The 17812-nt window shown below is 34.0% G+C and overlaps 1 protein-coding gene and 1 long non-coding RNA gene across 2 annotated transcripts; one reads left to right on the forward strand and one right to left on the reverse strand.

Moving 5' to 3' along the window:
• Positions 1-2262: 2262 nt before the first annotated feature.
• On the reverse strand, positions 2263-3586 carry LOC142228143 (uncharacterized). The gene is made up of 2 exons (XR_012720078.1): positions 2978-3586; positions 2263-2883 (listed from the first exon to the last, which is right to left on the reverse strand). It is a non-coding gene; the product is annotated as an uncharacterized LOC142228143 (long non-coding RNA).
• An 11891-nt stretch (positions 3587-15477) lies between these two features.
• On the forward strand, positions 15478-17228 carry LOC142228144 (actin-5, muscle-specific). The gene is made up of 3 exons (XM_075298483.1): positions 15478-15630; positions 15767-16712; positions 16787-17228. The coding sequence occupies exons 2-3, from the start codon at positions 15788-15790 to the stop codon at positions 16990-16992; spliced, it is 1131 nt and encodes a 376-aa protein (XP_075154598.1). The 5' UTR covers positions 15478-15630; positions 15767-15787; the 3' UTR covers positions 16993-17228.
• The last annotated feature ends 584 nt before the right edge of the window (positions 17229-17812 follow it).

Raw genomic sequence — 17812 nt, forward strand, 5'->3', positions numbered from 1 at the left:
TTCATTTAAAAATTTCTTTCTTTAAGTGTACACATCGAATCTTTCCGTTAAATACGCATGTCTTTGGAGTAAGGCAAATTTTCCTTAAAGTAAAGAAAATCATTTTTGATTCAATGAAATAATTGAATTGAATCTTTGGATTAAATATAAAAAAGCTTCAAATATAGGCTAAGATTTTTATTATATACGTACCTTTTTGATTTGAAGTGATTTAGAAACTAAGAAAACACTTTTTACTTTGAAATATGTGTTATAATTTGGATTTGAATAGATCAGATCTGTAATTTTATGGAGCCTAGATTTAAAGACAGATAACTCTCTAAAAACTGTCTTGTTTTTAAAGAAGCTGAATCTTTGGTTCGGAATCAATACCAAATTCCTTAAGGCAAGGTCAAAATTTTGATCGAATCGAATTATTTGAGTGAAATCACAAACAATCAATTTTTAGGTAAAGAGGATATCGGTTAATTTTGTTATATGGACCCATTTGTTTTTTTGGTTTGTTCTTCAATCATTTTTTGATATCGCCAACAGAGGAGAAGTATGTTTGTTACATTTATTTGGGCAAAGCCCTATAGACTGCAAGATGGTAGGAACCACTACTTGCAGCGAAATTATCAACCAATTATCGGAATAAACCCAAAGTAAGTTACACTCGAATCTCCCAAAAAGGTTTTAAATAGTCGGCTTTGCCTAAATAAATTTTCGTACAAATATCTCACTTTTCCTTTGCCAAAGTCAAATCATCGATTTGAATGCAGCTAGCTGAGTTTATTTTGAGTTTATTTTAATCATTAATCCATTAACTTGGAATCGGGTAGCACTCAGTGATAAGAGAGAAGTTCACCAATGTGGTATCACAATGGACTGAATAGTCTAAGTGAGCCTGATACATCGGGCTGCCACCTAACCTAACTTTCATCATTTTGTTTTTTATTGTCGAATGAATGATGTCAATTGCAAAAATCAATTACATTGAATTGAATCCTGAATTGAATCATAATTGAATTAATAAAAACATTAATTGATGTTGATTGGAAAACTCTACCAGTTTTGTAATTGATTCAATTCATTATTTAGTTAACTTTTTATTTAAATAAATTATTTGAGATTTGCAATCGACATCGATTACATTTTTTAAGTAAATTGATAAATTGCTAAGACATTTTTTAACTAACGTTGTGTTTTTAGTTTGATTAAAAATATTAAAATTAAAAAAAAAAAACAATCATTTATGATCGGAAGACTTGTCTTCCGAGTTTGATTAATTGTATCAATTAATTGTTTAATTAAACATTTAAAAATTTTAATCGTTGACCTAATTGATTTAATGTTTCGATTTTGATTAACAAATTAATTATATCAATTAATTTTTTAATTCAAAAATTTTCAGTTTCAATTAACTTTTTAATTGGAAATATTTTGGTGATATATTTTTTGTGTACGACATCAACCAATTAATTTTTTAATTGAAAAATTTTCAGTTTCAATTAACTTTTTAATTGGAAATATTTTCGTGATATTTCATGGCTATCATCAAAGTTTGATGCAACTAGTTTTAATTGGACCACGAGAAAGCTTTCGATTGGATTGCCATCGTGTTTAGTCCTCCGAACCTGTTCGAATAGGACTAACATATGAAGTGCACTTTTGGAGAATATTTGTTTTGTTAATTTACATCCATTGAAATATCCAAGACTCCGATATCCACAAATGTGATTCTAAATCGAAAATATACTAAATTATCTCTCTTCCAGCCAAAAGTTATTTTTTGCTCATCATTTCTCGAATTTGTCGGGGTTTGTAATATTCCTTTTTGCCTTTTAAAGTAAAAAATGTAAATATTTCACTTCAGATTTGTTCCGGATCGTTCGCCTCCTTACATTTTGTCAACGCAAAAGTCGATTGAGCGCTTTTTCACATTTCCAAAATAAAATAAATAATTAGATGAAAATTCTTAATTATGTCACAATTATTTTATTGTCATTAATATAAATCTAAAATTACCAAATGTCTTAAAATTTTCATTGGAGCATTTTCAATTTTCACAAAATTCCTATAATCTTCATATGAATGCTATTATAAAAATTCAACGGGTATTTTATGAAAGCGCTACTGTTCCAAACACTCAAATTCTTGCCATTTATCCATGCATAGACATTTTTTACACACATTTTGGTAGGCAGTTTGAGAATTAAAATAACAAACCATCCACCTCACGCAAACTGTAAGCTGTTTGTTGCCCAACTCCCTAACGCAATGTCCAACTTTTTGGTTTTATTATAAAACAACAAGTGCATATATAAAATATTATAAAAACTCATTTAGATTTTTACGTTTTTTATTTTTCCATGGGCACACACACACTCACCACCGCAGACTTTTGCAGCTAATGGCCAGCCACCTCGAAAAATTCACGAGTACTCTATGGTCCAATCTATGGACGAGGAGTAGCGGGATTCATAATACAGACTGTGCTATGCATTTCACATGTGAACACCTTTCCTCCCTTGCAAAGCGTACACACGCAAACCTCGAATTGGAGGTGGGAAGGAAGCTGATGCATTTTTTCCTCAAAAAATGAAAATAAAATGAAAATTCGACATCCACATAAAAAACACGGTAAAAGAGTAAAATAAAACAAAACTTTTTATTTTGTCTGTATACCAATGTGAATGTGTGTGTGCAGTTACTGCTCCGCTACAGGATAGTGACCGGTGAAGGAGAGAGCGGAAGTGTACAAATGATAATGCAAAGCAATGGGTGCGTGGATTTGTGTGCGTAATGTAGGACTTCACACAAAATAAAACCGGAAAAACTCCGCCCACTGCTTTTTTGGTCGCCTCACATACGCACACAATGGCAGCATGCAGCGAATCCAGACTGGTCATGTGGTTGGAGAAGAAAATAAAATTGGGAGGAATGGCGAAACAAAAAATTACCAAAAAAGCTAATAAAACTAAACCGAAATGCTCACATGAAAAAACAAATGCATCCAGTCCAACTTTGGCCGATATGGAGGTTGATGGTGAAGTTGATGAGGTGGTCATTCCGTTGTCGTTGCACACATGTCAAACGCCAAATTAATGTGTGCTAATTTGAAATGCGGCAGGAGGTACGCACACAAACGCATTCCTAGTCATCGTCCATGTGTAACATTAAACATCCATGGTAGTGTATACACATAACACAACTACACGGACCTGCCCATTGTTCAGGCGCCGCAATTTTAACCGTTTAAGGCAATTCTGCCAAAACTGCATAAAATCAGCTCAACAAACCCCGGGCAATATCATCGTCCATTTCGTTCAATGTGGTTCTTGCCACTGATGTAATATCACCTTTGTCAAACAACATTCAAGACACCTTCCTCAACACTTTAATGACCAGCTGATACTTTCACCAGACCATAGCCAAAGATCACCATGTATGTATGTCAAAGACAAATTATGACTCGTCGTAACATTGTTCCGGTATTTATGATTTATGAAGAATCGTCATTGCGTACACCTAAAGCGAGCCGTCACTACAAGAAACGGTAGAGCGCAGGTAGCGCTCGATATACTTTTTGTCTGGTAGCGATGGAAATGTGTATGCTGCCAAATGCATTCTCGTCTATAAATAATCACTCAGCCACTTGTCAAATCAATGGAGCATCGTCATGAAGATGAACATCGCCGACGCCATCGAATTAATGTGGTACGTATTCTTGTTGTTGGAAATGATGATGTTGATCATTGTACAAATTATCCCATTCTTATTCTCTGGCATGAGATAGTGGGTAATGAGCTGCCCAACAAGTTCATCTGAGTTTCAGAAAATAGAAGGTTTGAAGTGCACAACACAAAACAAGATCGAAATGATATAATATGGGACTCTTGAATTATGACTGCTGAATTTCTATACCGAAAAACAGTAAACTGTTGTATAGGCAGAATAAACTACCTCTTACGAAAAAATTGTACTCAGCATTTTGAAGTTGTGGTTGTTATAACCAGGAAAATTTAATGCCCTATTGTATTTTTTAACTACAGTTCACAAAATTACACCCTCTCATAGAAGAAAAAAATAACTAACTAAAAATTGGCGCCAAATCATGCCCATTTAACCATACTGTTCCAAACCAAATATGCATTGAACATGGGATCTCTGAGGGGTTCTAATCAAAACAAATGCATATGGAACAAATCCGTCCTATGTACCTACATATCAATAATCTCCAGCATAGTGTTTATATTTAAGTTTATTACTTTCTCTTTCCACTTGTGAAGACAAGAGAAACGATCAAAATGAACAACCCATACTAAGAAACACTTATATGTGAGGATGTTTTCAAAGGGTTACAACAAAAGATCTAATGGACGTGCATGTGTGCTGCATGTTCACTTGGGATCGTTTGTTAGGTGATAAGACAGCAAGAAGAATGATAACATATTATTGTTGTCTTGTTCTAGATTAGCTTAAGATTTTCAATATTCTGGATATAAGTTTATATTCAATAAAGAAATTAGTATTCATTTGGAACTCAGCGAGAAATATTGATTTGGGATTTCAAATGAAGCTCACTGCAATTTTTGTCAATTACAACTAATTGTACACATACATTAGTTATTTTTACTATTTTTAGAAATCGTACCGAAAATTTCTTTTGCTTTAGTTCATATTGAATTTAGGTGTACGGTCGTTGAACTTTATACCGTTGCGCTTTTTTTTTCAAACGGATCGTCACCAAATTTGGCAAAAGGTAATCTTTTCCATCGCCCTTCAAGTCTGACAAATTTCATCCAAATCGGTTCAGATTTAGATATATATCTCATATATATCGCCCGATTTTCCCAAATTTGGCCACAAATCCTTTATTTATCAACCTCAAAGCTGGCTAAATATAATCTTCTATAGCACTAACTATATGTGCAAAAAATCATCGAAATCAGTTCAGATTTAGCTATAGCTCCCATATATATGTACCGCCCGATTTTTCTAAATTTGGCCATAAAACCCTTATTTATTAACCGATCTTACTAAAAGTTGGCTAGATCCAGTCCTCTATAGTACTAACTATATGTGCAAAATTTCATCGAAATCGGTTCAGATGTAGATATAGCTCCCATATATGTATCACCCGATTTTGAAAAAATCGCCCCTAATAACCTTATGTTTGACCATACACGCCTCATTTCAACTGATCTTACTCAAATCTTGCACAAGGTAAACTTTTGTGGTATTAATCAAACCCGCAAAAGAGTATGCAAATTGGTTCAGATTTAGATATAACTTCAATATATATGCATCGCTCGATTTTCCCAAATTTGGCCATAGTACTCTTATTTATTAACCAATGTTACTCAAATTTCAAATTTTGATGTACTAGCCGATCGTACTTATACGTACTTGTAGCTCATACATAAGAATATTGCTCGATTTTTACAAATTTGTATTTATTACCCACACTAATTTAACGATTTTCACTTTTTTAATAATGGGCTCAAAATTAGTGGCATACTAACTCCGTAGGTGCAATATCAATACAGCCAGTGTTGCTAGAAGTAGGGGAAATTCCCTATATGTAGGGTTTTTCTAATATTTAGCGTCTTGTGAGGACGTAGGGCCACAATGTAGGGACATTTTCACTCAACACAATTTTTAATAATTTTTACATTTTGGTGGCTCTAGAGGAGGAAATTAGAAGCCGGCAAGGCTTGATCTTTAACAATGTGTGGTAACAACAGTTGTCACTCGTGCCAAAAAAATTAACAAAATTTAAAGATTACCACAAATCTACCAAACAAATATTTCTATATAAATTTTTGTTAAAACTTTATTCTTGTAGAAAATTTTGTCAAAATTGTATTTCTATAGATTTTTTTTTAATATTATTTCTATAAAAATTTTTCTCAAAATTTTATTTCTATGGATTTTTTTCTCAAAATTTTATTTCTATAGAATTTATTATCAAAATTTTATTTCTATAAAAAAAGTTCTCAAAAAAATTGTTTATAGAAACTTTTTCAAATATAGTATTTCTATAGAGATTACTATTTTTGGTAGAATACTACCAACTGTGGCAACCGTGGTGGTAATACAAATTTATTTTCTAGGTTATATGTTATACGTTGCATTTTCATGTTTTAAGATAATAAAGTACTTAGAACCATTTTTGGTTTGTAAAATTTGTTTAAATTTAACGAAAAATATTGTAGGGAAAATTGTTTAGGAATGTATGGGAAATTAGGGAACTTTTTTTGTCCTTGTAGGGTAAACCAAACATTTTCCCTGCGCGCAAAAAAATAATTCTTTCCTCCCAAACGAAATTTTAGATAAACGTTTATTCTTTTCCAGGATTAAAAACAATTTCATAAAGACAAACTCAAAAAAAAACATTGTTTTCTTGCTAATTGCATTTTCCCTCACATCTTTCTCACATCCACGAGTTTTTTTAGTTCTTAACCCTTTTCCTGTAATACCAGGATTAAAAACAATTTCATAAAGACAAACTCAAAAAAAAACATTGTTTTCTTGCTAATTGCATTTTCCCTCACATCTTTCTCACATCCACGAGTTTTTTTAGTTCTTAACCCTTTTCCTGTAATACCAACAATGTAGAAGAAATTATACGATTTTATACATTTTTAAATTTTTTGTACCTTTCGCCACGGAGAATCGAACCGCGGACCATGCACTTTGTAAGCCAACACACTACGCTAAGTACCTGTTATGGTCTTCAATAGATAAATATCCATATAAGCTATATTTATATAGCATAGCTTGCGGCGCCCAAGAACCGAATAAACAAAGTTTATTTAACAGAAACAAACATTTAGTTTGGCACCGTGGAGCAGTGGTTGCTACATCCGACTTGCATACCAAGGGTCGTGGTATGCAAGTCCTTTTTATAGCCGAGTCCGAACGGCGTTACACATTGCAGCTTCTCTAAGTGGTTTCACTGCAATGTGTAACGCCGTTCGGACTCGGCTATAAAAAGGAGGTCCCTTGTCATTGAGCTTAACATGGAATCGGGCGGCACTCAGTGATAAGAGAGAAGTTCACCACTGTGGTATCACAATGGACTGAATAGTCTAAGTGAGCCTGATACATCGGGCTGCCACATAACCTAACCTAACCTAAGGGTCGTGGGTTCGATCCCTGCTTCGACCAAAGTTTTTTTACATATATTCCAGATATGTTCGGAAGATTCCGAAAAAATGTTCAACATTACATTGTAGTATATTGAATTTTGAACTGTAAAATGTGTCTTATTAAAGACCTAAAGTCAGAAAAGAACAGTGTTTGATATAAACGAAATGGACTGTGTTGTTGTTTCAAAAATAACTTTTTTTTATTGAAAAAATAAAAATTTTGTAACAAACGAATTTTTTTGATGATAAAAGTTTAAAATTTTCGAAGCAATTCAAAAAACTCTAACAAAAGAAAAACGTTTTCGGTACCCGTTTTCCAAACGTTTTTTTTTTCTTTGCGTGTGGCAACACGGACTATGAGCTATAGTCAGATTGAGACAAAGCACCCATAAACATGTTCCCCTTAATTTTCTTAAATATGCAACTGCGGTTTATCTCCCAGACCTATATCAATGTTACCCCACACATGCTTATGATTACTAATTCAGTAAGGGTGGTTAGGGTATGATATAGTCGGCCCCGCCCGACTTTATACTTTACTTACTTTTTTTTTAATATAATCTCCTGAAACTTCAATACACTTAGTGCAACGCTCTTCTAGCAATTCATCCCTTGATTAAAATAGTTTTCCTCAAGGTCTTCAAAATAGTGGTTTACAACTGTAATAGCATTTTCATTTGAGGTAAAACGTTTGTCAGCAAAGATTTTTTTTTTTTTTTTGATTTGGGAACAAGTAAAAGTCACCTGTGCGCTGATGCGTTGTCTTGATGAAGTCAATCAATAAAATACCTTTGAAGTCAAAGAAAAACCGTTGCCATAACCTTACCAGCCGCTTGAATTGTTTTTGCCTTCTTTGGGGCACTTCCTCCAGCTTCAGTCCTTTGTTTGGATTGTTCTTTTGTCTCTGGAGTATAGTGGTGTATGCATGTCTCATCAACAGTTATGGAACGACGCTTAAAATCCATTTTATTTCGCTTAAAACGATCCAAACAAGCTTGAGAAATATTCATTCTTAATCGTTTGTGATCGACTGTTAACAAATGCGGCATGAATTTCTCGTCCCGATAAACCTTTTTTATGTAAATAATGACAGCACGCATTTCTAATTTTTCCATTGTAAAAAAAAATTGCGGATGCGTCTTTTTTGAACATCTGTTTCTATATGAAAGAGGTGCCAGATCGAAACAAAATTTAACATGTGTTCATAACAGAGATGGAAGTTTCCAAAACACTTAACTTTCCGAACTGCCCTCGTGCATGATTAAACCAGAGTTGGCAAATAAGGGACTTTTGTATTTTGTCGGAGCCACCGAGGTACAATGGTTAGCATGCCCGCCTTGCATACACAAGGTCGTGGGTTCAATTCCTGCTTCGAGCGAACACCTAAAAGTTTTTCAGCGATGGAATGCTGGTGACATTTCTGAGTGTTTCAAAGCTTCTCTAAGTGGTTTCACTTCAATGTGGAACGCCGTTCGGACTCGACTATAAAATGGAGGCCCCTTGTCATGGTATCGGGCAGCACTCAGTGATAAGAGAGAAGTTCACCGCTGCAGTATCACAATGGGCTGAATACTCTAAGTGTCTTGGAAATTTTTTAATTATAACACGACCTTTCAGATTGAGAGCGAGCATTTCTTTAACAAAGGTAACTAAATACTTTTTGACTTAGAAATTTACTTCTTTGGAAGTATTCAATCATGCTATTTATCATTCTTGAGATGACCCAATGAACTCTGCTGGTATGCTTTCTTGTATCTGATGTCCCTTTAACCCAGAGAGACAAGAATACTAACGCCTTTCATCAAAGTCCATTGCGATACTACTTTTTGTAGTTCTCTCTTAACAATACATGCCGACTTATATTATACTTGAACTATACATCCAGGACCAAAAGATTATTAGGTAAAACTCTTATTCGTTGGCCATGTTTTTGTTTCTAATATGAACACGTTGTTTCTAATATGAACACGTTCACCATTTGAGTAATAAATAATAATAAGTTAATGCGGTCATACGTTTAATGCAAAATCAATAAACAAGTACACTTTAGTAAAGAGCTATTGTCGATGTTTCAGAAATGGATACTGTCATTTATGTTGCTACCGTTTACAAAAACTGGAAAATTGAGTTCTATATCTACATGCAACCAGAAAAAAGGGTCTCTAATGCCAACTGAACTTTATTTTAGTTCATGGAAATTAGTTGATTTTAGTTAAATTTTGCACAATATGAGTAAATGTTCCTTATTTGAATAATTTTTTGCTAACTTTAATGCTCAACGTGAAATAAAAATAAGAAAAAAATTTTTATACAAATATAGTGCACAATTTTACTAAAAAATAAAAAAAAGTTCATAGTTTCTTAAAATGGCAGAAGTTTGCTTAAATTGAGTTCATGGTTAGGTTAGGTGGCAGCCCGATGTATCACGCTCACTTAGACTATTCAGTCCATTGTGGTACCACATTGGTGAACTTCTCTCTTATCACTGAGTGCTGCCCGATTCCATGTTAAGCTCAATGACAAGGGACCTCCTTTTTATAGCCGAGTCCGAACGGCGTTCCACATTGCAGTGAAACCACTTAGAGAAGCTTTGAAACCCTCAGAAATGTCACCAGCATTACTGAGGTGGGATAATCCACCGCTGAAAAACATTTCGGTGTTCGGTCGAAGCAGGAATCGAACCCACGACCTTGTGAATGCAAGGCGGGCATGCTAACCATTGCACCTGGTGGCTCCCTAAATTGATTTGTATAGCGCTAAAGACATTTTAATAATTTTTAAATCCAATTTTTTCTTTCAACATATGAAATTTTCTTAAACAAGAGAAAAAAATAATTATTTTTAATACATTTTCTTCAATTTGACAAAAAGTATTAACTTATTTGTAACATGTTGCAATTAGAAAACCATTTTAGTTAAAATTTTCTAAAATAAACCTACATTTTCTTCCACGGTGGGTTCACTTTTTTTGGGTGTGGGTTCTATAATTATGATCAAAATTGTTGCAAAACAAAATCCCCTATCACAAAAACAATAAATTAATTTTCATTTTTGATTTCATACTCAAATGGTATTCAAGCGTGTGAAGATGAATCTAGACCTACCTGGCCATTCCATTTTTTGACTTTTTGCAGGGAAAAAAGTGTTTTTATAAGTATAGATATGTCTAGAAGCATTACATGGCCATAAATACTATGCACATTTTTTTAACTTAAAGAATTTTATAAAATGTTTTATTAGTTGGAATGATGGGATGCATTTGCGCTTGAAAAAGTTTTATTAATTACATTAGGTATTTCGTATTTTGGAAATAGTATAGCTAAGAAATTGATATTGATTGATTGATTGATATTGCATCGTTGTGTATTTTTTGTTTTAATTATAATAAAACAATTGCCGCGTAATTTTAATAAATTTTTTCTTTCCCTTGTCATCAAATGCATCGCGATGTAATGTGACTGGTTGTATCAATGTGCTGAAACAATGTCTGCGTTAATGAATCAATTTTAAAGCCCTTAAAGGAGTTTTATATGCGGGAGCTATATTTATATCGATCTTAAGAAAATACCTTACCGATAAAATTTTTAACCAACTCTACAACAACTCACTCTTATCTATTTTTGAAAATCTTAAAAATAGGTAAAATTAAACAAATAATTTCTGGTGGATCATTTCAATGGCATGACGCTGTGAGACGACAACAGACATCATGCATCTTCAGTCCTTTTGCCTTGTATTCTTGCAGGTTTGATAATCTGCAGCATGGGTGTGCTCTATCAGCATATTTATTATCGTCTATGTAGTATATCAAATGGTGTAATATCTTCCGAAATTCCTCAGGTTTATTTTTATAAAAACCGTCTCGAATGTGTGAGGAAACGATACGAATACGCTTCGTCTGGCACCGCCCGTTTCAATGTCCTCCACTCGTATGTCTGTCTGTCCTTTATATTTGTTCATTCACCACATTATATCACTATAATTTCTTTAAATACATTTTGCTAATGTGAAATGAACATTTAATGTCTTACATTCAATTCAAAAAAAAATTCAGATTATGTCAAATGAGAAATTCTGTACTTTCACTCATATTAGAGTTGATGAGCATCGTGCGATATTGTTATCTCATCTATTCTATTTCAAATCACGACGAATCGAATTGTGTATTATGCCTTTTGCCCTATACATACTTACTAATTCTATAGTTAAAAGTATATATTCTTAATTGTTTACGATTTTTTTAATTAATGTGGTAGCTTTGGCTTTCGCTTCAAAATAAATATACTGATTTTACAGATCAGAAAATCACTCTGTCTATACTTTTAGCTTCATGTTTTCTTTGTAATGTAATGAGCCAGCAAAAAAAATTGTAAGTTCTTCTAAAGGCACAACTTTAAAAGTACTTCTAAAAATGTCTCCCCAAAGATGTTATTTATTTTAACTACAAAAATGCTTAGATGTATTAAAATTGGTCCATAATTAGCTACTTTCTTGCTAGGACATAAAAACAAATCTCAAATTTAATTATTACTTTTACATTGATCTTCAGTTAAGTATGTTGAATGGAAAACCTTTCCGCTCGGCGGCTAAATTTTTAAATGAGTTTTTATAGATTTTTTACACCGAAAAAACAACATAATTTAAAAATGTTAATTTATTTCTTTCTTTTTTGTTGTCGATACTATCTCCCTGATTCAATATGGTAATCGCAAAATATTGTAAAAAAATCAACATTCATTTATTTTTTCAGATCTTTTTCAAGAGATTTAATTATTTGACACAATAACTGAAAGCACTGATTATTGATTTTGGGCGTATGTTAACCATCTAAGCATCCGGTATATTGACAACGCATAAGCCCTTCAGATGTAATTATTCAGTGTTTTGGATGTCATTAAAAAAAGAAATCCCTTTTGAGTGATTAGTTTCTTTTTTGTTCCATTTAATATTTTGTACTATACCTCAGATTAAGTTGCTCAAAAGTCTATCTCATAGTCAATCTAGATTGATAAATCAATACTTTTGGGGGTCAATCAAATGTTATAAATAACTATAGACTCAGAACATCGGTGCTGTATTTCGGATGTCTTTAAAACAAACCCGTATTTCTCTATATATAGCACTTTTACTTCAAATGAAATCTTTTTCAAACGAATTCATTAGAATGCATTTATAATTAGCACAAAAAATTCGATATGTACACAGTAATTATACCTCAACCATCAATGATCTAAAGTATGAATTCGAAAAAAATTGGGCTAAATGTAAATATATTCTACAATTTCATTAAAAATTACAAAAATAATTTGATTTGAAAAAAAAAAAATCATTTGAATTGATAATGTTTTCACTGTTTGTATTTCTACCAATTTCTTTAAAATTGGTAGAAATTTCGTGCACCATAGTAAAAAAATGAATGATCTAAAGTATGAATTCGAAAAAAATTGAGCCAAATGTAAATATATCCTACAATTTAATTAAAAATTACAAAAATCATTTCATTTGAAAAAAAAAATCATTTGAATTGACAATGTTTTCATTTGATTTGAAAAAGATTTTATTTGAAGTGCTGCACGCAAAAAAATAATTCTTTCCTCCCAAACGAAATTTTAGACAAACAAAGTTCGTTTCTCATTTGCTTTTCGCTGTAAGGTAGTATATTTAGAAGAAAAGGATGTAAAAACAATCTTATAAAGACAAACTCAAAAAAGAAAAAAAAACATTGTTTTCTTGCTAATTGCATTTTCCCTTACATCTTTCTCACATCCACGAGGTTTTTTTAGTTCTTAACACCTTTTCCTGTAATACCAACAATGTAGAAGAAATTATACGATTTTACAAATTTAAATTTTTTTTACCTTTCGCCTGGACGGAGAATCGAACCGCGGACCATGCACTTTGTAAGCCAACACACTAACCACTGAGCTATGTACCTGTTATGGTCATCATCCATATAAGTTATATTTATATAGCATAGCTTGCGGCGTCCACGAACCAAATAAACAAAGTTTATTTAACAGAAACAAACATTTAGTTTGGCACCGTGGAGCAGTGGTTGCTACGTCCGACTTGCATGCCAAGGGTCGTGGGTTCGATCCCTGCTTCGATCAAAGTTTTTTTTTTGTTTTTTTTTTTTGACATATATTCCAGATAGGTTCGGAAGATTCCGAAAAAATGTTCAACATTACATTGTAGTATATTAAAGTTTGAACTGTAAAATGTGTCTTATTAAAGACCTAAAGTCAGAAAAGAACAGTGTTTGATATAAACGAAATGGACTGTGTTGTTGTTTCAAAAATAACTTTTTTTATTGAAAAAATAAAAATTTTGTAACAAACAAATTTTTTTGGTGATAAAAGTTTAAAATTTTCGAAGCAATTCAAAAAACTCTAACAAAAGAAAAACGTTTTCGGTACACGTTTTCCAAACGTTTTTTTTCTTTGCGTGTGTATATTAGCACTTACTTTTTCAGAAATTCTTTTTGAGTCACAAATTGAAATAACATAGTTCTCTATTTATTTATTTATTTATTTATTTTTTAGAGCACTTCTCGAGAGGTGCATGTTTAGACGTCATGTCTTGCATGTTTGTTTTTCTACCAATTTCTTTAAAATTAGTAGAAATTTCGTGCACCATAGTAAAAAAATGAACTTACTGACGGTAAAGTTGTCTTAGGTTAGGTTAGGTTATGTGGCAGCCCGATGTATCAGGCTCACTTAGACTATTCAGTTCATTGTGATACCACAGTGCTGCCCGATTCCATGTTAAGCTCAATGACAAGGGACCTCCTTTTTATAGCCGAGTCCGAACGGTGTTCCACATTGCAGTGAAACCACTTAGAGAAGCTTTGAAACCCTCAGAAATGTCACCAGCATTACTGAGGTGGGATAATCCACCGCTGAAAAACTTTTTGGTGTTAGCAGGAATCGAACCCACGACCTCGTGTATGCAAGGCGGGCATGCTAACCAATGCACCACGGTGGCCAAGGGCCAAATCATTTTTACTACCATTTAAGACAAAATATCATTAATTGAAATGACTGGTACTGGTAAAAAAATTGTAATATGTGTAAGTAAAAATTTCGTTACTTACACGAAAAAATTACCAAATCTTTGTCATTTTAAACTATATCGGAGTACACCACTTTAAGTAAAATGTTTAACTAATTTTAAAGAGTCGCGTGAACTGCAAAAGAGTTAAAAATAATAATTATTACAAAATTTTCATAAAATTTTTGAAATTTGAACTACCTGGGTAGAAATGCGCCTAACTAAATTGAATTTCAAAATTTGCCATCAATTACGAGCTACTTTTGTTTCTGTGTATGTAATAATTATACTAACTGAGATTCTCTGAAAATATTGTCATAATTTACATTTTCCGTTAGTGAATTGGTTTGTTTATATCTGTGGACTAATGACAAAACCCCATAGGTGGTTTTGGCAAAGTCCAAAAATAAGCTGTCGAAAATGTCTATCACATAAATGTTAAATATTTTTCAGATCTTTTCTAAAGAAGTTTTTGTAACCCCATAAAGGTGTATTCTCGCTCTCTTGTAAAATTGAGAGACCTGGTCTTACAATTATTCACACGTTTGCCTTGATCCAGTGATAGATGCATATATCGAAGTTCAAAAACTGAAATATAGGGAACATGCATAAACAAACATGTTTTGAAAAAGGTTCTCTCACAAAACATCAGACGTACATACAAAGATGGCGGGGGGTAAATGAAATATCACCTAATTAGGGTGTTGATGTGGCTCCCTCGTAGCATTGGTCGTATACATTTTAGTGAATGTACATACACATACACACACACAAACATGTGGGCAACAAGTCAAACCATCTTTGGTCATTTGCAGTGTAATGCAAAACAATAATGCATTGCTCATTTTATTGTGGCGGGGATATCGCCATGCTTGGCCGCCGAAGAGAAGAACAAAAGATTCTGCCCTCTGAATTATTTTAATAATAGAACAATATTCGACACAAGTCCTGCGCGCCTATAGTACCTCAGAGTGGGAATCACCCCTGCTCCTCAGACCTGATGTACGTCTCAGTCACCGCAGTTAGACAATTCACTGTCACATTATCATTACTTTTTGGCTATTTTGGCATCTCCGAAATGCAATGACAGCATATGAAGAATCTCTCTGATCGCTTCTTCTGGCATGGGTGATGTTGGATGTTGATGTTCGTTTGGTAGTTTTGAGTATTTTGAGTGATTTGCGTCCGAAATATGTTGAAAACATAACGTTCAATGTGTGTGTATGTGTGTGAGAGAGAGTAGGCGAGAGTGTGTAGGTGTGAGTAGCCCAAGTATTTGGATGTGTGCGAACGAGTGACAGTGTTAGAAGAACTCGAAGGGAATCTTTTGGCAATTTAAAAGAGGTTGATCTCGAGATACGAGAATCACTCTGGTCTCTGCCACATTCGCATAAACATAGCATCCGGTAGTCCGTTGTTCATTTCTTCTTTGTGTGATCAGTGTGTAAGTGTATGGGTGTTGATACATTAAATTACAAGTCTTTTGTCAAAAGGATATAAAAATATAAATTGATTGTGAATATCCTGATAATCTGAAATTGACTTCTCTGTATTTGTGTGGGTGTTTGTGAATTTTCTAGAATTAAAAAGCTACTGCCAAAATGTGTGACGATGAACCCTCTGCCCTCGTCGTAGACAATGGATCTGGCATGTGCAAGGCTGGTTTCGCTGGTGATGATGCTCCTCGTGCCGTCTTCCCCTCCATTGTAGGACGTCCACGCCATCAAGGTGTGATGGTGGGTATGGGTCAAAAGGATTGCTACGTTGGTGATGAGGCCCAGAGCAAGCGTGGTATCCTCACTTTGAAATATCCCATTGAGCATGGTATCATCACAAACTGGGATGATATGGAAAAGGTGTGGCATCATACCTTCTACAATGAATTGCGTGTGGCCCCCGAAGAACATCCCGTGCTTTTGACTGAGGCCCCCTTGAACCCCAAAGCCAATCGCGAGAAGATGACTCAAATCATGTTTGAAACCTTCAACTCACCTGCCATGTATGTTGCCATCCAAGCCGTGCTTTCCTTGTATGCCTCTGGTCGTACCACTGGTATCGTTTTGGACTCTGGTGATGGTGTTTCCCACACTGTCCCCATTTATGAAGGTTATGCCTTGCCCCATGCCATTCTCCGTTTGGATTTGGCTGGTCGCGATTTGACCGACTACTTGATGAAGATTCTCACCGAGAGAGGTTATTCTTTCACCACCACTGCTGAGCGTGAAATTGTCCGCGATATTAAGGAGAAATTGTGCTATGTTGCCTTGGACTTTGAACAAGAAATGGCCACCGCTGCTGCCTCCACCTCATTGGAAAAGTCCTATGAATTGCCTGATGGCCAAGTGATCACCATTGGCAACGAACGTTTCCGTTCTCCTGAAGCTCTTTTCCAACCCTCATTCTTGGGTATGGAATCATGTGGTATCCATGAGACTGTCTACCAATCCATCATGAAGTGCGATGTTGATATTCGCAAGGACTTGTATGCCAACAATGTCTTGTCCGGTGGTACTACCATGTATCCTGGTAAGTTTGCCACGATTACCCTTCTGAAGAGAGTAATTTTTTTCTAATTCAATTCAATTTCATTGCAATTACAGGTATTGCTGATCGTATGCAAAAGGAAATCACTGCCTTGGCTCCATCCACCATTAAGATCAAGATCATTGCTCCCCCCGAAAGAAAGTACTCTGTATGGATTGGTGGTTCCATCTTGGCCTCCTTGTCTACCTTCCAGCAAATGTGGATCTCCAAACAGGAATATGATGAATCCGGTCCCGGCATTGTTCATCGTAAATGCTTCTAAGCTCCATAGCAAAAAGTGTAAGCGTAAAAGACATGATTGTTTAAGAACAACTCTACCACCAACACCAGCAACGACGACAGCGCTGCCAGCTGCTGATGACGTTGTGAACAAAGTCACCGACTCAAAGTCACATTTTAATATAAAAATGACCTTTTTTGTATATTTTTTGTTCATTTTTGTTTTGTAAGTAATAATATTAATGAAATTAAAAAAAAAGTACTAAAACCTAAAAGAAATTTGGAAGCGGTATCAATTTGAAATTGCCAACAATATTAGAATTGTAACCAAAAATTAACAGTTATATAATATCAAATTTTATATGTGTATGCTAAAGATTTCTCAAGATTTCTAGGTAGAATATTTCTTAAAATAGATAGTCAGACACTTGATACGAACAAGCAATACAACCTCGAACATACAATAAGGTGGGTCGAACTACATAAACAAAAAATTCCATGCTTATAATCACAACTAAAATAGAGGTTTACATGCAAAAGCATGTTGTTTTCCCAACAAAATTGACAGTTCTAAGGCTTTAAAATTTGTTAGGTGACAAATAGTCATAAGCGTAGGAAGGCCTCTGGGGAGGGGGCTTAGACCCCCCCAGAAAAATTTTAGCCCCCCCAGAATTTGAAACTCTATTTATGATTTTCCATTTTTCTATAAATGTCAATAGTTTTTTTCATTTTTATAAAAATTAAACAAGTAAATACAATCGCACAAAGTTTCATGAACAATCGAATTATTGGGTTGTGGTAGCAGTTGCCGATGGCAATGTTTGAAGTCAGATATTTATGAAATAAAGCTGTAGTTGAACTTA

Source organism: Haematobia irritans, chromosome 3, assembly GCF_050003625.1.
Source record: "Haematobia irritans isolate KBUSLIRL chromosome 3, ASM5000362v1, whole genome shotgun sequence".
Taxonomy (NCBI): domain Eukaryota; kingdom Metazoa; phylum Arthropoda; class Insecta; order Diptera; family Muscidae; genus Haematobia; species Haematobia irritans.

Coding starts and splice junctions, on each gene's coding strand:
- LOC142228144 (XM_075298483.1), top strand. CDS start 15,788: ATGTGTGACGATGAACCCTCTGCCCTCGTCGTAGACAATGGATCTGGC. Junction 16,713..16,786: donor TGGTACTACCATGTATCCTG/GTAAGTTTGCCA, acceptor TTGCAATTACAG/GTATTGCTGATCGTATGCAA.